General features: G+C 39.7%; 1 protein-coding gene across 1 annotated transcript in view; it reads left to right on the top strand.

Moving 5' to 3' along the window:
• The first annotated feature begins 18,125 nt into the window (after window positions 1-18,125).
• Window positions 18,126-18,468, top strand: part of PMPCB (peptidase (mitochondrial processing) beta) — a 9,455-nt gene continuing 9,112 nt past the window's right edge. The window contains 1 exon segment of the mRNA XM_009882995.1: window positions 18,126-18,309. Within this exon segment, the coding sequence (XP_009881297.1) occupies window positions 18,126-18,309 (184 nt within the window).

Below are 18,468 nucleotides of genomic sequence, written 5' to 3'. Positions count from 1 at the left end.
TTGAGGTACCCAATCCAGAGAAATTAGGTTCTCGGAAATAAATACATGTTTTTTAATCTTTCCTTACTTCCATAAGGACATAATAGAATGGAAGGTAAAAGGGCAAAGCTGTGCAGCTGTGATATGGAAAAAAAAATCATACATAGCGGCAATATGAAATCTAAGACTATCTGGAGCTCTGATAACACATTTATGTACATTTTACCTTGACGGTCAGGAATGGACATCCAGTTTATTAGTGAAGAAATCTTGCCTATGTTCAGAGGCCAAGTTCTCAAGGTAGGTCTTGGGAGGCTAGAAACATGAGCCTCTCTTCTTGTCATTAACCTGTCATTCTCTTAGTCTCTGTAAGGCAGGGGAAGGATAATACTAGCAAGTTATCTTGTTCTGTATGAGGAAGACAGGTATGTTTTGGTTGCTTGTGGTCAGGCAGATTTGCTGACCTTTGCCAGTGGAAAATTCAAATTTATTTCTTGCTTCTGCCTCTTCTCACCTGGCATTTCCTGATCATTTCACCTCCTATCAGTACGTCTAATGCTAAGATGGCCTTGTAGCAGCAATGACTGTTACTCCTACTTTATTAAAAAAAAATCTATATTGATTGAAGTTATTTCTACTGTTACTTGAAGGAATCTGAGACCTAGTAAATGAGTTATATGATAAAGCTGCTCTCCATAGCTCTGATCAGTGCCCATTGACAGTAATAATTAGCGGCTATGTGTAGAAATTTGTGTAAGCAACCAGGTAAGTGCCCCCAGGCTGGTAGTAACTGATTGCCAACGGTAGCGGATTTGGGACGCTCACTCTACACTTCAGCTGAGTATCTCCTGGTAGGCAGACCTGCCTCACCATGTCATTTGCAAGTAGTTTGTATGCCACCAGTGCTGCAAAAGCCACAGTTCAGGAGACTCTGCTTTAGTAAATGCATTTTGTCTGTACTACAAATATAGATGTCAACATTTGGAGGCTGTAAGTAAAGACAACTGATGTTTGCGCAGCATAGTTTTCAATTTGAAAGGCATACAGCTCTTTTCTGGCATACCAACTGGTGAAGAATCATACAGTCGTTCAAGTAATTTCTGACACCGACAGAGGTGCATATCTACTTTGCCACGCCAGCGTGCACAACATGAGAAGATTCGACTTCAGAGGTGCTCTTCAACAGAACCAGAATTTTAAACGAGTTTCCTGGTTCAGTATTCCAATGAGCCAACTAAGATCTCAGTCTAGTCCTGCTGCTTTGATAGGTTTTGATCTTTCAATGTCTTATGCACACAAACACATTTAAACTGAGGAGAAGTTCCAGTGGGACAGCTGTGCTCAAATAGTTGTGTAAACCCAGAACAGAGATCTCTCTGACTCTTAATAAACCCCAGACGTGCTAATATGCTTAGAGGACTGACGTTAGGATCCTGCAGGAGTTGGAGGCCAGAAGTTACTAACAGATGGGAAGGTTCCAGCCATCTGTGCATGAGGTAAGAGTTTTTTGCTTGGCACCTAGCCCTAAGAAAGGGAGTTTTAATAATTTTATTTTCTTCAGTGGCATGTGTTCCTGGCATTTTTACTACTCAGACTGGCCCCATATATTTTCCACTATATATGGAAATGTAAAAGATTTGGGAGCTTCTTTGTACTGCAGAGAGACAAAATAGCAAAGTGGGGTTATTTTGGGGTCAGTGCATTTTATTTTCTTACAGTGAAATTTAACAACTGAAACAATCCTTTTTTATTGAAGAAGTTTTTGAGGCATACCATTTCATTAACCATTTGGAAGGATAAGTTCCTTAATGTAGCTTAATCTGCTTAATGCAACAACCTATATCTTAATTAGAATCGCACAGTTAGTATTTCACGAATTGTATCCACAGTGGTGTCTTTCCTTTGGAGATAGCGTATGCATTAATCATGGGAAGGACAGCTCAACTAGCTTGATTATAAAACTTCTCTTGATGAAGGGTTTAACCTTCTATGCAACCAAAGTTTATCAGTATTTTGTTTAGATCTCTAGAGCACAGAATATCTTTTTCACAAAGTTTAATTTAGTCAGTTGACATAAGATGTGTCAGAGCAAGATACTCATTGCCTTGGGCAGTAACTGAAGCACAATCTAAAGTAGGAAAACTTAAAAATTCTTATAGTTAATATTTTTATAGATATATAACTGAGCCGTCTTGACTGAAAACCCTCCTCGATAACAAAATAAAAAATGTTGTACCATCTCTTGCTCCATCTTAGAATATCAAGCCATAGTTCAAAATCCCTTTAGACTTAGGCTTGCTATATACTAGGCAATGTTTACTGTTAGAGTGCAGATGCAGCTAATGGCAGCAAACCAGCACATTTGCTGGAACAGTCTGTGCTGGATCTCTGAGTGAAATAAACTATCCTAGCAAAGAAGTTTTTCACCACTCTAATATTATCTGTACTAAAATTTTTACTAGCGTAGAAATGTTGGACCAAAAGAAATTCCACTAGGCTACTAAAAGTCTCTCTGGTAAACCTGGCCCGTGTCAGGACGTAATCAAAAAGCCTAACCTAGCCCTTCTAATTACAGTGTGGAGAGGAAACCACCCTTATAGCACCTCTAATACCTCGCTGGTATCTCTTTAACTTCTACCTAGGGGACATAACTGGGGGAAGGCAATAACTGGAACCATAACAGAGACTTTTAGGCTGTGTTACGCTAGTAACAGGCCAGGACCGTTCTCCAGCCCGACACCTAGTTCTACAATATATGTATTTTCATACAGATAAACCTTCCAAGCCTTGAAGAGCAGGTGGCTGCATCAGAATTGCTGTTGAAAGCGTTCCCTGGCCCACACTAATCCGTGAAGCGTGCTTGGGCTTTATCTGGGAAAATGCTGTTTGGCATGAGCCGAAACTCAAGTAGCAACCTTGCTAGCAATTTAATGGTTATTAGTGATAGTGTGGCAGCATCCAGGCCCATGCCCTAGTTTACTGGAACAAATCTAGCCTTTGGCAACACCTGATTTTGAAATTTAACCATGTATCTCCAGGGAAATTAAAGTTGTAAAATCGGTGAAGCTTGGCAATGTCATTCTGAACAAGCACTACCATGAGATGATGCTGCTACAGTCAGTACCTGATAATATATTGTAATATTGCATAACATTTTGCAAAATTACTGTCATTAAATTTTTTTTAGGAAATTCAATTACAGTGCCTAAAAAGCCTGATCTGTTCCAGATTCCTTTGTGTGGAAAGAACAATCCTCGCCCTTTTGCAATTGAATTTGTAATTGGGTATAAGATACAGTAACGGATTTAATAAACAGGAAAAAGACATTCTGGATGCACAAAGGAGGAAAACCCAATAAGAATACATAGGGTAACTCCTAACACAGTTAGGTTGTTATAAGTGTCTTGACTTCTAATTGCAAATTAGAAATTGTAGAACATTGTGCTGCTTTCAGTGCAGTCAAGACGATGACAAACAGTTTCTTTGTGTCTAAATGCATCAATGAAAGGTGTCCCTCTAAAAATCATTTTAGACTGATACTGAAATGGATTGAGCTTGCAAGTATCCTTTGTTTCAGGGAGTATTTCTTACACATAGTACCATGGTTTGAATGTGTATGTTAGCAATTGCTAAGATTTTAACTATACCTTCTAGTTTCATCTCTGATACGACCAGATCACTGTCTGTATATGTAATGAGCCTTCTTCTCATGCCATTTATATCTTTATGGTTTCTTTTTTTGTGGCTGTAAGAAGTATTTGGCCCTATCTCAGTGCTTTTCTTCACCACAGAGCAAGTGGGTTACTGTGGGGCAGATATGCATCATCTGACAACGCCAGTGCTGGGTCTCAGTGGGTCTTTAAGATGGTCTGTCTGCCTTTGTGGCTGTGAATGTAGCCCTTTGTCAGGGAGTGCCTGTTGCGAGTCCTCTGTAATGTGGGAGAAAAATTCATCCTGCCGAGACACCGCTTGCTTGTTTGGCATAAGGTCAGCCTGCAAAATGAGAGGGCTACTGCACTGGCAGTACTACAAAGTGCTCAGAGATGGACAAGATGCAAGTGTGTAGGAAGGGAAGGAGGCATGGTATGAGAGTATGGAAGAATATACTCTTAAGTACTTCATTATGGAAATATGCTAGCTGGGGGTGTTCCAGGCTGTGTACATCTGCAGAAGGAGTATCTAGACTTCCTGAAGAGAATGCTGAAAGGGTGCACAGGCCTGAGTTTTCACCAGCAGTGTCCCAAATAGGTTGCTCTCAGGATGAGTTTGAGGGTGCACCAATATGGTGATGAGCTTATTGTGGGAGTGTAAAAGGTCGCTTCAGCTATTTATTCTGCACGCTTTATAGGAGCTGTCTACAAAGCTGCAAAGTGTTAAAACTATCTCTTCCTTCTCATGTTTGAACATAACACCTTTGAAGTCTGAAGACAGACAATGTTGGAGGTTCATAGATGTTTATTTCCTGCTAAACAGTGACATATCCATTCGGAGATGCTAGGATTGGAACAACTTCTTTGAATTCACTGTCTGTCTCATTTTTTTAGTTTATAGTCAATGTAATACTTCTAACAACAATGCAGAATAAAACCAGTGATGGTCATGGAAGAACTGGGGCCACTGTTTACTCCTGTACTTTCAGAGCACATATGGAAAGACAATGCCACATAGGAACATACAATCATATCTAAATAGGCTCTTTCAAAAAGAATGAAATTAAGCAAGCTTGGTTACCCGATAATTTCTATTCACTGCTCTGTAGCTTCACCCTCCCAGCACAACAATCTGAGCCCACTTCTCTCCATGCCTTCCATGACATCTGTTTGGGCAAGAGACAGCGTGTGCTGTGGTTAATCCAGTTAGTTGTATGTGCAAGCAGACTGGCCAGCAAGTGCATGTGCCCACTGCCAACTGGCTCATGCTAAGATAACACATGTTGCCCTGTTCTACCTACTTTTCCCATACTCAGGGAACTAATTTGAGTCTCCTTCCTATATCCAGATACCAGTATTAAAAAAAATTATAGGAACTTAATTACTTTGGGCTGTATTACGCTTACTTCAGGGGTGTACTATTACATGCTCCAAGGCCTTGGTGCCTTGACTGACCAGAACAGTTGTCTTTGGAGCATCATTTAGATCCCATCAAACACAGATTTTTAATGTTTACTTTCAATGAAAACAGGCTGCAGGGAAAAGGACAGATGCATACCCAGGTTTCTTCACAGCGTGAACTGGGATGTAGCTGAGTTGTCCACCTTGACTAAGAACCCCGGGAATGCTCTAAGATTTCCTAATCCACAGAATGCCCTTGAAATGTCCTTCCTTCTTTCAAATATCAATGAAATTAGCTGATTAGTTTGACAGGAAGGCACAGGGCATCATTTCACAAGAAACCTGGTTAAAATCAGATAATGCTGGTGGTATTGTAACCGACAACTTCTGCATAATTGCAAGGAAGTTAGTTTTTAGATTACAGTGAAAGACACATGGTGAAATGGAAACCAAGAAAAAATAATGACTTTTTAAGTCATGTAAAGTTACTATAGGGAAATAGTCATGAATAAGAAAGAAGGTGTATATCAATGAGGTAAGTCAGAGCTTCCTTGAGATTGCTTGTAAATATTCAGAATCATGGACCATCCTTTTCCTTGCCTTCACAAACTGCTTTTGTAGTTTTATTATACAAGCATCATAGAAATGTAGGGCTAGAAAGGGCTTCAAGAAATCCCATAGTCCAAACCACTACATCCAGTGAGGATCTCTCATAACTGGAGTATTATTGTAACTGTCGGCATGCCACGCAGGCCTGCTATGTGCTACGTGAAGCTGCTTTCAGCTGCTAAGCTGCTGCTGCTCTGGCACTAATGGAAACTGTTGGGTTGCCAGGCTGACCTCCATACCCTGCTACCGCTCTCCTGAAACGAGTCTGAAACCTCCTTTTCACCCACAGCTCCCGGGAGGGAGAGGGAAAGGAAATCTGCTTTGGTTTTAACAGCTGGCACTGAATAGAGGAGAGAGTTATAAATAAATGGAAATAAAGAATGAGGGCATGCGACTAAAGCCATGAGGGTTACTTTTTGGTATGGCAACAGATGAGCAATGCTCAGGGTGGCATTTGACAAAATGTCACTCTGAATGTGTAGACACGATGATGATGTCAAAAGAGGCTCATTTGAATTGGGATTCAGGAGGATCCTCTATTTAAATCCTGTCTGAGCTACTGACAGGCTGCATGACCTTCTAGAATATACTGAACTCCATGGGTCAAATTGGTCCTTGCTGCAGCTAAATTGACTACAATGGAATTATTCTGGGAGTGAACTTGATTTCTCAGACATCAGTCAACACAGCTGGTTCACTGAATAAATGAAAGAAAGTAAGCACAGATGTCACTGGAAAACAAATCCATCTGAACTGAGTCTTTTATTTTTGGCAAAACTAGAGCAGAACTGCACAATTGTTACTTAAAATGCACAAATAGTTGTTGATGGTGGTTTATTGACAATGTAAACTTTATGAAGGTAACAGGGATTTTTTTTTCAAGGTAATTATTAGCATAATTGTCTTTTTCAAAGGAGATGTAATTATGTATGTTATAACTTGGAAGATGACTGATGCATTTTTAAATATGCTGGTATAGATAGCTTTTTCTTCAAAAAAACTTATAAGTGACTGAACCATACAGCACGATGCTGCACAACAGTAAGCTTCTTCAACAGAAAATGCTTTTGGAGTCAGATAACAAAATAATGGTGTTAATAAAAGATAATTGTTATTAAAAGTACAGAAACAACATAAGCAGAAGATAAAACTACCTCTACAATGAAGGGGAAAAAAAAAAAAAAAAAAGATTGCTTCTAAGCTTCCTGCTTCCTGGGAGAGAAGCTTTTAGAAACCAAACTTTCATGGATTTGGGGGTAAAGAACAAGTGACTTGCTCCTTTGTAGCAAATGAAGTGAGGAACTGGTGTTCTCATACTGATGTTTAACTCTACTATTCATGTTTAATCATAGAAGTACTGGAAATTTCAAGTGGAATTTCCCCTCGTTTCACCAGGACTTCTACAAATTTAGGAGTAAGTTTCTTTAGAGTTGAAATGAAGTTTGATGATGAGTGTGTTTTCAAGCCTAGATGAAAGGACACCAAATCCTAGTGTCTGTGTACCTGTGTCAGTAAGAGAACCTTGGGGAGTTTAGAAAGACTGTAAAAAGACCTAGACAAAATGGTGTTTTACAAAGCAATTGCAAGAGATGTCCTCCACATAAAGCTAAACAAAGGGTTCTTCTCCTAACCCTGCCATTTCTGTCATTTAAACAAAACGAGTAGCTACAAATCAAAGGCTTGTTTTATCCCAACTGGTCACATGATTTAAGTTAAAAAAGTATTCTCAAAACACAAAATAGAACAACCTCAATAAAAATAATTTTCCAGTTTCATGTATGCTGTACCAGAGAAACCCTAATTCTAGATAAAACAAGACCAAGATTTAACAAGTAGGAAAAAAAATACTTGTCAGAATTTAAGAAAACTTGGAGAGGTGACACTGGTACATTTTTCCTCCTTTTTCATGCCAATTTAGTAATGAGGACAATGGAGTCACTTCTCTAGACATGATTAAAAAAAACGATCTGAAAGGGGTTTCCAGTTCATCCTCTTGCTTCAGAGTAGAATCCACTCTATCTAATCAGGTCCTGACAACCTAACCTTGAAAACTTGCAGTCATGCTGATTCTTCAGACCTCTCCACAATGAGCTACTGCATAACATTGCTTACAGTTCAAAAGTTTTTTGTAGCACATAACTTAAATCTTCAAGTTGCAATTTAAGGCTATTACTTCTTGCTGTGCCAGTAGATGTGAAGAACAGTTTGTATTGCTGCAATACTTTTTATGTGTTTGAGAACTGATATCATATCTTCCCTCAGTCCTCTCATTGCTAGAGTAAATAAATGAATTCTTTCAATCTTACCTCATGGGTCACATTTTCTACACCTCTGAAAATTACGTGGCTCTACTGTGGTTTCTTTATTGGTCTTTCTTCAAGTGAGGTGCCCAAAAATGGATGTTGTACTCCAGCTGAGGTCTTATCAGTGCTGATTTGAACAGAACCTTGCTTCATGTGTCTTTTATAGAGCTGTTTGTACTCCCCAGTGTGAAGTCTGCCTATTTTACAACCGTATGACAGCACTCGCTTGTTCAGTTAATGATGCAACACTACCCCTAGATGCTTTTCTGAGGGGCGTATTAACCAATAACACTCCATCACCTTCCTGTGCAGCTGATGACTCTTAAAAATAATCCCTTACCATCCTTCCATCTTGAATAACATTCTATTTTTTCAGGCCATTTCTCTGGCTTGTTACCATTTTTTGTTCTGATGTTTATCTTATGAGACGAAGTACATGTGCACTCATACCACTTAGGCCACTGCATTAAGACCATGTGACAGATTCACTTTCCTGTCTCCTGAGGAAAGGCCATGCACCCCTCAGGAAGGAAAGTGTCATGGGGCAGAACTGGAACAATTTATGCACGTCATGACCACTCTCTGCCCAATTCCATGTGGCCATCAGCAGAAGACATAAGGGAATGGGACAAGAGATGGGGGAATTTTCAAGGAAAATTGCATCTGGTCCCTAGATAGATCCAGAGTATTTCCTTAGCTAGCCATGCTTGCTTCCTGCAAGAGCACGTTAAGAGCCTTACTATAGTCAACATATGAAGCATCTATTGCTTCTCCTTAATCCGCATGGCCTAGGTTCCAGTTCTGGAATGTTGTTTTTAATAGGTTGTCTTCTCATAAAACCACACTACCTGCTACTTATCACCATGGGATTACAGGATAATTTAGTCTGAAAGGGCCTCAGGATGTCTCTAGTCCAACCCCCTGCTCAAAGCAGGGTCAGCTATGAGTTCAGATCAGATGTTATCCTGCTGGATTTTGAAAAACCTGCAAGTGTGTAGACCATGGCTTGACTGCCTTATGGTGAAAATGCTTTCTCTTAAATCCAGTTTGAACCTCTCTTATTTCAACTTATGCCCAGGGTCTGTCATCCTCCCACCATATAGCACTTTGAAGAGCCTGGCTCCATCTTCTTGGTAATCTCCTCTTTGCTATTGTATAGATGCTTAGGAATAGTTTATTTTTTCTATTGTTTCATAAAAGGAACTAAAAGGCAAAGAACTGCCTTTCCTGAATTCCTAACTTTTGGATTCTGCCTTTTTTCCATTTGTATGCTTGACCATTTTCTTATTTAACTTACACATTCCTTATTTAGAGAGGGAATGAAGCAGTTACTTCTGAGAACTAGTAGAGAATGGTCAAGGGAGGTATATAAGGCTGACAAAGTTTAGAACATTTAAGTTATCTAAGTTGTCTTTATCTGTTCTTTCCCTTTTCTGTCTGGAAGTCTTACTCCCTTCTCTAACTTACAAATCTAAGCAAGGCATCAAACACCAGCATTTGTAGAAGTCAAAGCAAAGAAGTAAAAAAAGTGACAGTAAGAAACATTTTTTACTGAGAGGGTGGTCAAACACTGGAACAGGCTTCACAGAGAGCTGGTCAATGCTCCAAGTCTGTCAGCGTTTAAGAGGCAGTTGGACAATGCCCTTAACAACATGCTTTAACTTTTGGTCAGCCCTGAAGTGATCAGGTAGTTGGGCTAGATTATCATTGTAGGTCCCTTCCAACTGAACTATTCCATTCCATTCCATGTTCTGCATGTGAGTGTCAGCCACTATTTCATGCAAGTTAAGTTGACGATTTAAAGGCATGTACTTTGAATTAAATCAGTGTCTCATTGACTGTGCTGAACTTTGATTCTGGCCTTTAGAGTCTTTACCTGCAAAGATCAGATAGCAAATCTTAACTACGCACATAGTTCCTGGTGCTTTATTGCAAACTGTGTAGATGGGTTTTCCTTATTCAAATATACATGATTTGGCGTAGATTTTATGTAGGCAGAGAAAGTCAATTGATACATTTCTGAGAAATGCGTAAGGACCTTAAATGGATGAAATAAAAATTGCATGTAAATGCCATGTATTCTTTCTTTTCTTTTTTTTTTTTTTTTAATCCAGAGGCTGCTGAAAACTTTGAGAAAGAGTAAAAAAGAATAGTTTCAAGAAGCTTTGGGGACTTAAGAGTTTCTTAATAAATCCCTTGTGATCAACCTTTATGTATAATTATACTAAAAATTACTCCAAGTGCTTAATATGTAATTCAAAAAGAAAAGATGAGATGTAAATAATTTCACTGGTAGAAAGCCAAGACTGGAAAATATGGGTTAACATGAGGGGGCAGGGGGGAAAGTGGGAAAGTCAAAAGGAATAGCTGTGAGATTTGTGCACTGTGTAGCTGGCAGTAAGTTCTGAAGCTTTCCAGATTTATTTTTTAGACCCGATTTGGAAAAATGGTTTCAGCATAAAATAAATACATTATATAGTACAAAAAGTAGATCTGCCAGCATTAATAGACTAGCAGGATGATTGACAGCCATAGTCAGAAACACATGAGATTATGGCTAATGCTTAAAGTAGTGCAACCACTATGCAATGTCATCAGTGTAATAACTGCAACCAGCTAGGGAGTAACTGCCCCTAATTCTGTTGAACCTACTTAGTAGTTGTGACTTGGATTCCTATTAAAAACCTTCTTCTGTTTGACATACTACAGCTCATCTGCTGTAAAGACCATGTCATGTTTGAAAATGCCTCTTAGGTAGATCTCTTAAGCCTCTCATATTAACCCAGTTCTTCCTTATACACTTAGTTAAATGGGATTTTCAAAGAAAGAAATATCTATTCCAGAGGTACACAGGTACTCTCATGCCTCCCAGTCAGTATCTGAAGTTCCAAAGGCAAATGTGGAAGCAAATGTATTTAAGGCATACTGGATCTTTATGCATGTGTGTCAGTTTGAATGTGTTCTGGACTTACTGGTTGTCTACAGACCAACTCATTAATGTGTATGCACTGAAATTCTTGCATTGCAAACCTGATGATTTTCTGAGCGTATGTGGCTTGAGTTGCATGGCTTTTGTGAAGGAGAAGAACCACAGTGCACATCAAATACAGAGAAAACCTGTGCATGCACAATGTCCGAGGTTAGTAGATGTTTGGCAGCCTGCTTGCAGTTACTGCTGTGCACTAGCTGCCAAACATCTGGAAGTTAGAAAAATGTAGAAAAGTGGTAGGGAAGAAAATGACCAGCAAAAGCAGCTATCTCCCACAAAAAATGGCAGGTCTGGCACTCTGGGCTATAATAGGATTTGAGAAAGGCATCAATCTGGGACGTGGAGCACATTGGGTTTGAGAAGCTCCAGAATTGTTTGAACTATAAGAAAAGGTAAGGAAATCTGAAATCAGTCTGAAAAAAGATCTTCCGTGATATGCACCGCTAAACTCAGTGCAATCAGATTGTTAACTTGAAATTAAAAGTTTAAATATCAACTTTAGCAAGTTAGCTGTTTATGTGAGCAGAAATACAACCAATGTTATCTCACATTCCAAAACTGCTGGCTTCTCAGGTTATAAAATCCCCAGCTTTCTCTTTGCCAGCCAGCTGTCAACACCCCTAGCTTTTCCTAGTGGTTATTTGTTTCACAAAAATCAGCACAAAATGCAGTTGCTACAGGGTCTTGAACCCTGAATTTGTGCAAGCATCAAAAAATAAATTTATTGTAATATCAAGATAAATAACACAAGGAATACTCAAGTGATTGCTTTATTTGTATTTAATTAATGTCAAGAACTCTGTATTTAAATTTACATAAAGATGCTGCAGAATTTCCAGGTTGTTGCATTAAAAGGCTGGAGGCCCTTACAGAGTGTAACTTCAACTTGCTGTGCCCTTGAGTAAATACATTTATAATCTGCATAATATCCTCTAATAATTTAATAAAATGTATGAATCTGATCTTTAGATAAGGGAAGCCTGGGATAAGCTACTAGCCTGAAGCTCAGGATAAGATTGTTTTGCCTGAAGGTAGCTGCCTGGAAGTTTAGTCTGCTGAACTAGTTGTTCATTTCTCTACACTCACCAGGAAAGATAAGTACTACAAGGAGACATTTCTTAGTAATTATCCTAAGAGGTCTCCAGAGTACAAGGGATAACCCACATTTTGGTGGTGCTTGTTTCCCTCCACTGACTATTGAGAGAGCATAGAGAACTAGTTTTATACAGCTGAAGTTAAGATCAATGAGTGATCCCACCTTAGTACCTGAGCACAAGGCAGGCCTACAGCACACAGACGTGAGCCAGGACTCAAATTTGGCCAGTCTGCAATAGCATCATGGAGCCTAGGGAGTCTACAACATCATGGCAATCAGTCCAGGCAACCCGCTAAGGAGCTGTATTCAGCTGTAAAGCTGAATGCTTAAATACATTGCTTCCACAGTTAAACTGCAACAGGGAACCGTGGTAGCTAAAGAAAAACTGCCCTGGATCAATGACTATTTTGGGCAAGCCTATACTCACACTGTATTAATATCTGCATAAAACTACATGGTCTGTAGTTTGTGTTTGCTAATGCTTACTTAAGCATTACTGAGATTATAGGGATTAGAGATTGAGAAAACGGGGTTTAAGAGAGGATAAAAGAGAAAACAGTTACCTGCATATTAGAATAGCAAGTAACTGTACATTTACTATATTATAAGCTGTGATGAGTAGCGTTAACAGCCTTTTTATGTAACAGAAAAACTACTCTCCTTCCACAGGTTGTTAAGAAAAGCTGCTCACAGCATTGCTACCCGAACAATGTCTGAACAGAGGAAGAATGAATCACAGAATCAAAGAATGATGACTGTCTTGACTGCCTGATCAGGTGCTGAATTCCGATATTTTCCATAATTGCCTTAATTTAATTTTTCACTGTGTTAATTTCTATTGAATTATACTAGAGACTTGGGTGACCTTTTAATTATTTTCCACAGAAAACATTTTGCTAAAGTGACCTTTTCTTAAAATGAGCCAAAGATTGAAATAAATGTTGGAGTTTTGGGAACTCGTTCACTATCAAATCAGAATAAGGATATAAAACAATGCACCTGTATGTGGTTATAGTCAAATGAAGGTATGGAAATGACACTTGTATAGAATACCAACAAAAGCAATAAAAAAGGATTAATTTTTAAAAGCCTTGTTCTGTAGTGAGCATGCTAAAAGGCAAGAATAAACCTATCTGTTTTGCTAAATCAGATGAACTTACCCACAGGAATTTCCTATTGAGTTACTGCATCAGGCTGAATCTTTCGTTTGGCATGTTCTTCTCGAAAAAGTGTTGTATGAACTATCCCAGCTCCTTCCATTTATCTTTCTCATAAAAGCCTTCAGAAGTCAGGTAGGCAGTTGTTTGGAACTCAGCAACAGGTCCCTCTTTCTTATTTTAGTGCATAAACACCTATTCAAAAAACGGCATGCAGACAGAATACTGTAATATTCCCTGAAGAAAGTTTTTAATCAGCAGCTTCAAAAGAGTGCTCTGTTAATGAGCAACTGAAATGTTATAAATTCAGCCAACAGCCTTTATGTTTAATTTAGACAGTTTTCCTTGCAGCTTAAGAGTACAAAAGACCAGTGTCAGTGGCCTGTAGGCTTTTGCTGTTGCTGCCCAGTGAATAACCATGGGAAAGAAAAGCTATTTGCAATTTAATTAGCTGGAGGATAACCTATAGGTAATACTGATAAAAATAATCAGCTAGAGGCCAGTGAGCAGCTGGCAAGAAAATCAGACAGCAGTTCTATAAAGTTTGATTTGTATTCTCAAAACAGCTTTATTCACAAAAAAAAAATACTCCTCTGCAAAAAAAGTATAATTTCTTGAGCCAATGTTTTTAGGCTCGTTTGAATTCTGCTTGCTTGGCTAAGCTAAAGGCAATTCCTGGCAGCATGATTTCGGCGTGTTCATTAAGTGCAATACTGTATCATTGCTTTAAAAACACAGTGGATTGTAAATAAACAGTGAACACCATGACTCTACAAAAAGCCAACACAGCACTAAACAGTAGTTTAGCTGAAGGCAATTTCAATTGCTAATGCTTTTATACTGTGTGCTGGTTTCAGCAGTTTTCAAGGTCTTTTTCCTGAGTAGTGCTGTTCTGATGCTCAGTTGCTGTGGCCTCTTGTCCGGGGTTGAATCAACTTGTAATTCACGATAGCTCTTCCAGATGACTTCTATAGTAAACCGATCATGATAGTGTGTGTTTTTCCAATATGAAGTTTTTATTTATTTCAGAAGAAATATCTTATCTATACAATTGAAAGAAAAACCTTTCAATGTAATCATGCCTTCTTTGCTCATATCAAGATTGCCGTTCTTGTACAGAGTTACAGCAGTGCTGATTTCAAAGTATTGTGTTCAGCCCCTATGTTGACACATGGTTATATATGCATCAGGTATGTATATGCAGATTTCTCATTTATAGCACTTTCACTGCTACTACATGGAATTATTTTATAAAGTAGAAGTATTACTCTAGAAGCAACCAGCTAGATCTATGACTGCTGGAACAAGCTGAATCTTTTTTCATATTGGGTACTTGTAGAGTCTCTCCCCATGTGTGTGAGCTGGTAGTGCAGTCTTCTCCTCAGGTGGGGGTTCCTGGCTGCTCCTTTTCATGAGACATAGGAATGGCCTTTGTTTCACATTTGGTTGATATTGTACACTAATCAGCATTGAAACCTCATTTCCTCAGAAACCCAATTGGAATTGTATAATTCAGACTGCATATTACTACTGGTTTTGGTGGAGTTCCTGATGATGTTGAGGAGTAAAGCCGGCTTAAAAACTGAAAGTGCCATTTGGTCCTTTTCCCGAAACCAGTTTACGAAGGATGCTAATCTAAAATAGCTACTTAGTGTAAAATACAAAGCTCTTCATACTTAGGGTGAAATCTGGAGTTTGGATTTGGAGGAACCAGATTGTCATCCTAAGAATCTCACCTAATACCACCTACCCATTTCATAAGGCTCCATGGCATCCTGAACATGGCCGGCAACTATTTACGTATCATGCTGATGACTGCAGGTTAAATGACAAAGACGTCATTTATTACAGAACTCTGCTCTGCTAATCCTGGCCCTTCATTGTTGCTTGAGACTGGATGCATAAAAACTATGAAGAAAGGTCTCATTTTCTCCATCTGGAAGATGCAGATAATACTGTTTACCTAAACCAGAGGGATACTGTGAGCATTCATTGTTATAATAGTCCATTTCTAAATAATCTCATTGTAAAATGATATTGTTAAAACCATCTAAAAAGTAGTGTTTTCTAAGAGTATAGTGGCAAATGTTTATATATTCATCTCGTACTGTTAGAACACCAGTATTTGTTTTATTTTATTGCATTTTAGCTGAATAATAAAATTTCTTGATTGAAAGTTGCATCTCTCTAATGACCTTTGCTGGATGCTAAATTTTAGATTGCATTTACATATGAGACACTGCTATTTTGTTAAGTAGGAGACATATTATGAGGATAATCAGTTTATCTTAAGCTGTAATTCTATGTCTAGCAAGGATTCAAATTTCTGGGATGGAGGATGGCTAATGGCTTAGTGAAGTCTGGTAAAACATCTTTGAGATAAATCCCAGCATAATGAGATCAGTTAGATCTAACTGTAAAATGGAAGAGAAGCTTAATTTTAATTTTCAAATGCAGTTTGGTGCTTTGCTTTTTTATTTTACAACTTGACAGAGGTATATCTGAAATAAAAAAAAAAGCTGGAACTGGATGGATCTTTTGAATATGCATAAACTAAAAGAGAGAAACTAAACTAAAAAAAAAAAAAAAGTAGCTAGTTTCATGTAAGGTTAGATTTTCTATTCCACGGAAACTAATTTGCCTCCAATGTAAATTCTCTGGTGAAAGGATGTACCTACTTTGCAGCTACAAGACGCTTCTTACATGGGTTATATGGGTACTAAAATAGTACAGGCAGCAAAATAACAGTAACAATAATTTCAGTCACAGAGATCTACAGTTACATATGTGATCAAGGGGTCCTTGTCAAATCAGGTAGCATCTGGTTTCTTGGCATTTAAGTTTGTATTTTAACTAATGTGTTAACAACAGTTGCCGCTTTTATTTTAAAATGTATGCAGTATATCATGCTTTTGTGTTTTACTATTTTTGCGCAGTTACAGTCTGTAATTGTGACAGGAACTGGACAGGCCCCGCTGCAGGATTAAAGCTCCTGCTTAAGCACACAGCATATGAAGCGGCAGTGCAAACGTTTTAGGGCAGTCTGTACATTTTTATTCTGAACTCCAAAGGGAATAACAACTTGCCTACACACACAAAATATTCCAGAAAAGCTATATATTTAAAATATGATGGCTTTTTCTGAAATTGCTCCATGTTTTGGAGTCTGAGAAGGTAAACCACGTTGAATAGCCTTCTCAGGCTTTAGCCTCTGAGACAGCTTAGGACCGTCTAACAACTGTCACTGTCATTTGTGAGTCACAGTAACTTTGTGACCTAAAATCTGCATGTGACTGATAACACTTCAGGGGGAAGGGAGCACCACTTCTGACAGCTTTTGTAAATCAACTCTGAATAACAGGATGTTGGCAGTTGTAGGAGAGAGCTCGCACTGAGCAGTTCCCACCATTTTTGAGACCCAGCATTGAAGTACAGTCCAGAGCAAGAGACAGAGCAACTGAGGACACTCATCAATTCAGCCCTGAGCTCCTTCAGAAACTGGCTGTACCTTTGAAAAAGGAAACACATGGGGCACAGAAGGCAGGCGCTGAAGGACCAGGGGAAAAGTTGATGCTACATCTGGGGCTTAAGATCCTCTTCATTCTGATCATCTGTTGAGAGCCCAGCTTTCTCTCTCTTTTTGGAGCAGAGCAATACAGCAGCAGGGAAGGTTTACAGTATCTGTAGTGATGTCAGAAGTACTGCGCTACAGTCTGAGGCAGAGGGGATTTACTGGGTTAGGAAAATAGTACCAAAACCCAGTGCCTTCCCTCTAGCATATGTAATACAGATTTTTTAAAAAATAGTATTTTGTTTCTTTGTATTGTGTCACACTTAACACACTGTGGGACTTGGACAGATAACAGAATTTCACCTCTGATTTTTCCTCATTTTTGACATAATACTTGACTAGCCAAGTGAAAAGCTCCTAACTCTATGAAAAAAGTAAAAATTTTAAGCAGGAAATAAAAACTGCCAGCACTGCTTTCTGCATGTGTATACTTATTTATCTAAAGCCATACACTCCAAGCATGCTCAGGAACGATCTTTGGCACTGAAATGAAGTTGCCTCTACTGGTACATGCCAGAACTTTTCCCAGCCCAAATTTGTCCTCTTGACGAGTACCATTCGCACAAGCCTTTCCCAGCCCCTGGCAGCTGGGAGGGACTGTTCCCAGCAGACAGTTTGCACAGGGCCGTTCCCGTGTTGGGAACTGAGGGAGTTCACCGGCGTTGGCACAGGCAGCTCTCTGCCAGCTGGCCTTGGTGGAGCACTGAATTTACTGGTGTCGATGAAGCCTTCCTAAGCCTAACAACCCAGTCTCTTAGATACATTGCATACACTTCTTAAAACAAGATTTTAGATTACTACCTTGTTTCAGTCTGGGGATTTCCCCAGTTAGGGTGGATCTGATTCACAGGAAATGCAGTGCCCACAACTCGCAGTGCCAAAACAGCCTATTTCAATGCTGCCTGGAAGCACGTGGCCGAAGGAACCTCAGCGGGCGGTCAGCTCTGCCCATAGCACCTCACAAACTAACTGAAGAAACGCAGGCTTTTGCGGTTACTGAAACTGGCAACAATGGTTTACTGAAAGGAAAACTGGCTTTCCTGAATTGCACTGTTCTGTGGACCAGTGTCAGGAGAGCAGGCGATTAAATCTGAGGCCTGTTTTGCACAGTTTCTAATTAGCCAGCTCTAGAATAGTTTGTTTTAACTGTGGTTTGCTGGGCGCATCCCACCAAAAATACGAATTACATGGAAGCAGTGCTTTTGTGAGGAATACAAACTTTCTATATCTCAGATCAGGTACCAGGCCTCGCTCCCATCGCCGGGCCCACACCACTGAGCCTCGGACGAGGCCCCGGTGTTGGTTTCCTCACAAAGGGGTCAACTCCCTCCTGGGGCCACGGGCAGTGGCAGCAGTAAGAGCCTCTAAGGATGAGGGGAGGAGAAATTACCGCCCTGCCACAGAGCCTGGTCAAGAAAAGAGCAGGAAAAGGCGAGGAGGCAGTTTTAACCGGTAGCCGAGTGATGACGCCAGGGCTGGGACGGGTCGAGGCCCCGGTGTTGGTTTCCTCACAAAGGGGTCAACTCCCTCCTGGGGCCACGGGCAGTGGCAGCAGTAAGAGCCTCTAAGGATGAGGGGAGGAGAAATTACCGCCCTGCCACAGAGCCTGGTCAAGAAAAGAGCAGGAAAAGGCGAGGAGGCAGTTTTAACCGGTAGCCGAGTGATGACGCCAGGGCTGGGACGGGTCCCGCTCTCCCCGGCCGCCGCCTGAGG

The sequence above is a fragment of the Charadrius vociferus genome, unplaced genomic scaffold, assembly GCF_000708025.1.
Source record: "Charadrius vociferus isolate BGI_N301 unplaced genomic scaffold, ASM70802v2 scaffold32, whole genome shotgun sequence".
NCBI classification, from domain to species: Eukaryota; Metazoa; Chordata; class Aves; order Charadriiformes; family Charadriidae; genus Charadrius; species Charadrius vociferus.
This window is presented reverse-complemented; position numbering and strand designations above follow the sequence as displayed.